The following is a 5,715-nucleotide window of genomic DNA, read 5'->3' as shown; positions in this document are numbered from 1 at the left end:
ATTCAAATCTAAAGCCCAAAACTCATACTTCTAAACACAACTTAGTGAAATCAACGCAATTAGCAATCCGTCAACCTGAAAAAAAAACCGATGTTCAGAAATATAGATTTCAAGTCTTAAATTTATATTTTTCTATGTTTAAGAAAAAATTAGCATAATTTTATAGTGTACTTTATTCAAAACTACACAAATTTAAACCCAAAACACAAAAATATAAAAGCACACGCAATAATTCAGTAGAGCACATACTGTTCTTACAAAGCAAAAGCAAACTTGACCAAGGTTTTTGGATTTTGAAGTTGACCAAGAATGTACAGCTCTGCAAATTGCCAAAACCCACTCACTATACTTCACTAATGCAACGACCACTTCGCCTCAGGGACAATTGCCAACTCGTGGAATTACAACTTTCCAGAAATTTTTTATCACAAAATCTCAAGCTTTAAATACCCACCATTCCCCTTGGCTTACACCCACCAGCTGGACAAACACAATAACCATTCTCCTCCATCTCCTCAATTAAGCTCGCCACCACTCCAAAACTTTCAGTAGTGAATATGGCTGCCACTCTCTTCCAGCTCACAGCCATCCTTCTCACCCTTACCCTCCCTCTCACATTACTAGCAGCCTCCCCCTCGCCAATGACCTCTTTGATAGCTGCTGATGCCGAAGACTATGAAGAGTATGTAATCGACGCTCCATTTGTCAATACTAGATCCTTGAGAGGTCGATTTTTAGCGAGTATCATAAAGAAAGGTACACACTGTGATGTTAGTAACAACATATGTAATGGGATTTCGGAAAACAATGGTGCTAGCCGTCTTTTTTGCTGTAAGAGCCATTGCCGCAATGTTCTTCGAGACAGGAACAATTACGGAAGGTGCGGGCACAAGTGTGATTTTGGACAACTTTGTTGTGGGGGTAAATGCACCAACGTAGGTTTCGATCCTCTTCACTGTGGCAAGTGCAACAAAGCATGCGCTCCGGGAGTTAAATGTGAGAACAGTTATTGTGGATATGCTTCATGAATTCACTGAAAACATTTATATGTATAGACTAGGAGTCCATGCACAAAGATTTCTTTTATTGTTATTTTTTTGTGTAATTTTAGTGGGCTAGTATATATTATATGTTCCTTAATTTGTTACGTAAATACATTGATTTGATTAAGAAAATAAGGTGCTATTTGATACAATTAAGTATTAAGTTATGAAATCTAAATTAAGTTTTGAATCAGTGAACACAATTGAAAGTCAGATTGAACTGTTGAGTATTGAATATTTAAGTTTGTCTAACAATTATTCAAATTAGAGATCTGAATATGAATCCTTTTAAAATGTTAGTTCTTATATATTATGAGTTCATTAGATTTTTCAAAAAAAAGAAAAAAAGAAATTAAAAACCAAAAATTGAAATATTGTAAAAATATACTATACAATCCATTCTAAACAAAATATGAAACTTTACAATATTAAAAAAAAAATTCATTACCCAAAAATTTTGCGTCACCAACCAACTAAAATATTCAATTAATATTCCTAGTCCTAAATCAATATTAATTCCATCTTCTCCGGCCACCGCACAATCCCTCTAACATTCTGTAGTGAGCAATGGCTATGGCTGCCACTGTAAAGCCCCGACCCTCTAAGCAGCCCTGGAGTGCAACTAACATATATAACATGCATATCTCTGATAATAAATACAAACTACCCGCCCTAATAAGGGAAATACGGGTGTATCATACTGATCTGTATTCTCATGCGCAGCGGAAAACATAAAAGTTCATACATCTTCTGATAGACTACTAGAGTATCTAAATGTTTCTTACATACATTCATACGTACCAAAAATCTAGTACATTTACAAAACTTACATAAACTAAAACAACACTACGCTCCAAGGTTCCTCTAGAAATCTAGGATCAATTTCCTGTAGGACCTGAAACAAAGGTTGTATATTGGGGTGAGACACTATTCAGTAAGGTGATCATATTACATCAGTGTGTGATAACATGAGTTTATTCCAGTAAAAAGAATTTAAACATTTAAATCATTCTCAATCATGTAATATAGGAGCTATATATTTAATTCCTGCAATAGATAATTCAGCATCATTACAAGCAAGAGTTCCCGAGGTTAGTGTAGGGTACAAGCTCATACACTGTACAATCCCTCCGCTCAGTATTCAAACTTGTGACTTCGCCCAATTTAGTTTTTAAATCATGTATATGTATATTGAACTCATCCCAGCTTTGAAACATTATAACTAAGCCATCTACTGCCCCCATGGTAAGGGTTGTGCAATAATAAAGCTCTGATCTAGCCATGTTCGTGTAGACATTGTCAGACATCATGTTTCTCTCCAGTTTGATTTGGCCATCACCACCCAGCCCTTAAGTCAACCAGTGGCCCTTAAGTCTCGATACTCACACCAAAGAAACTGTCGTATGGTTGCACTGTACCTTATATTCTAGCAACAGTACCGCGCTTACTGATAATAACGAGCTTTTTTAGGCTCTCTGATAATAAGCTTATTTAAAGCTTTATTAGTAACAAACTTTCTAAGGTGATTCCAACATCATATATACAATTTATAATAAAAGCATATTAACTTGTTTCATTCCATAAATCATCTAAGCAATTCCAGTATTTTTCACAAACTCATTCATACATTCTTTCATACATTCATTTTGTGGTATAAACCGGCACACGTACTCTTGGTTTAACCTTTGCATACATAGCGCTTGGTATCTAACTGACATCTCTTTTATGTATTTCCTGATAATCATTTGGAACTCTAGTTCCCATATTTCATAAACATGCTTTTCATTTCAATACATTCCTATTTCATATCATATGCCACACTCATTTGGTTAAGTATACAATACACAGTAAAATGGTTCGTAAAATATCAATTAAACTGCGAACAAGAGTTTCTAGTATCTCCTAATTTAAGTTTAATGCAAATAAAGGAGTTCTGAGAAGTTTGGAGATCATACGCCAAAACCCTAGTTTTTACCAAAACCGTAAAATCGTAAAAACGACCATTTTACTCAGTGGAATTTCTCAAATGAACAGTTATGATGTACATATAAACATAAGCTACAGTTCTACCAGTTTAGTTTTCTAAATTAAATGATGTAAACAAATCGTCTTACCTATTTCATGAAAAACAACCCGAGATGCTCGAAAACCAAACACTAGCTTTTTCCCGAGTTCGAGAATCTGCTCCACTAGACTTGTAGATATTCACTCCTTGATCCTCATGGTAACTTCCGATCATTGAACCGGGCAACGATCGGCGAAAGATCGAAGAGAGAGAGAGAGAGAGAGAGAGAGAGAGAGAGAGAGAGAGAGAGAGAGAGAGAGAGAGAGTTATATATAAAAATATATATAACTTAGCTCTTAAGTAACTAAAATATCTCCTCCAAGATATTTATATATAAATATCTAAAAAAATCTAAAAATATCTCCTCCAAGATATTTGTTATATAAATATCTAAAAATATCTCCTACAAGATATGTATTATTATATTTATTTATTTATTATTTTATTTTATTTTCTGGGTTCGGGTTCGGGTTCCTACAACCACTCTCCTCGAGCAAACTACCATCCTTCCCACCCTCTAGCTGTACTCACCTCAGTTTTTCCAAAAATGGCCTCTTGGGTCACAAACAACGCCCAAGACCACGAGAATATGCAGTCCACACTTTAATATTTCTCAATACTGAATCATTAATGGCCTGTTTTGATTAAGAATTTTTTACTTAGAAAAAGAAAAGGAAAGAAAAATAAAAAGAAAACTCATTTATGATTGTATTTTTCTTTCTATATTAAATATTACTAATAATGAAAGCTCGTTTTAATATTGTAGACACCCCAATTAGTCCGGGATCATATAACAAAATTTAATAAAATTTTATTTTTTAAGAAGGGAAAATATAGGAAAATGAGCTTTAAAAAAAAAAAGGAAAAAAAAAAAAGTGGGGGTGGCTAAGTTTTTCAATTCTCCACATTGACACATGCACGTATACATGAAAGAATGGGCCGTTAAGAAATCAACAATAAAGATTGATTGATTTGTTTTAAATTTGATTGACTCGTTTTTAATTTGATTGATAAATTTAAAGGTTGATTTATCAATCAAATTAAATGCTAATCAATGCTTCCAAGCCTAATATAGAAACTTTCTGAGATGAATAAGACAAACACATAAACAAAAAGGCTGTTAGGAAATCAGTAATAAAGATTGATTGATCCATTTTTAATTTGATTGATTAAGTTTAAATATTGATTTATCAATCAAATTCAATGCTGATCAATGGTCTCAAACCTATAAATATAGGCTTTCTGAGAGAGACATTCACAGAGACACAAGCACAGAGAGAAATCATAGAGGCAATTATAAGAAAATTAGAGAGTTTTGTCCGAGGGTGAGTTATAGAGCTTGGGAGTTGGAAATATCGTGAAAGAAAGAAACTGGTTGTAATTTGAAAGTCAGAATTTGAGGTTTTAGGATTGAAGACAGAGTCAAAGAAGAATTGAAGGACTCATATTGAATCTGATGAAGGCTAAAGGAGTTGAAGACTAAAGTTGCTTTCATCTTTGTTTTTGTACTTAATTTTGCTTTTAAATTGCATACATTTTTAAAGATCCAGTGATTTGAATAGCCAAATTTTGTTTTGAAGCCGATCCAGATCCGATCCATTGGATTGGATCTGACCCATTAGGTTGGACCCAACCCGTTGACCCATGACCCATTGGATTAGATCCAACTCATTGACCGAAAACTCAGATCCAATTTGGACTTGAGTCCATTAACTATTAATCATGTATATGGTCCAAAGGCCAACTGGGCTCGAGATGGTAAAAACAGGAAGTCGCTTTGTGGCGAGTGACGTCATGTTGACGTTGTCCTATTATAGGAAAATTTTTTTACACAAAGAAAATAAAGTGAGCCACGTGGTCCACAAAGCCCAATCGGGTTAAACTCGGTTACAACCGATTGAACCGGTATGATTTCTAAACCATTGGTTTTATTTATTTTATCTTTATTATAATTTTTAATTGATTGTTAATTTTTATAAATTGGGAAAAAAGAGTAAAATTTTTTAAAAAAAAAAAGGAAAAACATTATATTTGAGTTATTTTGACTCAAATAAATAAAAAAATGGAAAATTAAATACCAAAAAAGTGAGAAAAAGTCTTTAAAAATCTCAAAAAATTTTAGAAAAATATTGGAAAATTTTAAAAAATAAAATTTTAGAAAAATCTAGAATGTTTTAAAAAACTCTTTTGTTTAAAATTTGATGATTTTAATTGATTTTTGTGTGTATGCGTCTCAATGATTTAACAAAGGGTAAAACGTATTTCAGACCTCACCTATATTAATTTAGAGGGAAGTTTATCTAACAAGATCCCCTTGTTTGAAGATCTTATTAGACATTCCTAAGTTGCATTGTGATTTTCATTTTCTATTTAAATTTTTATTTATTTTTTATAGGAGTTAATTAAAGATCATTAGATTCAATTTAGAGATAATTCATAATTAATTAGGCATCGTTCGTAGAACGGGTGTGTAGATGAATTTAGTACCTTACTCTCATGTAACTGAACTCTTGATCTCAACTTTGGTAAATGCACAACGAGACTACTGGTTCCTTGACTTATGATTAATCTAGAGACCAACCAACGGATAGTAGTTAGGTGAACTAT

General features: G+C 33.0%; 1 protein-coding gene across 1 annotated transcript; it reads left to right on the top strand.

Annotated features, from left to right (window-relative positions):
* Positions 1-641: 641 nt before the first annotated feature.
* On the top strand, positions 642-1,028 carry LOC131149067 (protein GRIM REAPER-like). Its single transcript, XM_058099137.1, has one exon. The coding sequence runs from the start codon at positions 642-644 to the stop codon at positions 1,026-1,028; it is 387 nt and encodes a 128-aa protein (XP_057955120.1).
* Positions 1,029-5,715: the final 4,687 nt, after the last annotated feature.

The sequence above is a fragment of the Malania oleifera genome, chromosome 1, assembly GCF_029873635.1.
Source record: "Malania oleifera isolate guangnan ecotype guangnan chromosome 1, ASM2987363v1, whole genome shotgun sequence".
In the NCBI taxonomy this organism is placed as follows: Eukaryota; Viridiplantae; Streptophyta; class Magnoliopsida; order Santalales; family Ximeniaceae; genus Malania; species Malania oleifera.
Note: the sequence above shows the minus strand (reverse complement) of the source record. Positions and strands in the feature narration are given on the sequence as shown.

What these genes read in the sequence shown, in the direction of transcription:
- LOC131149067 (XM_058099137.1), top strand. Translation starts at nt 642, where the DNA reads ATGACCTCTTTGATAGCTGCTGATGCCGAAGACTATGAAGAGTATGTA.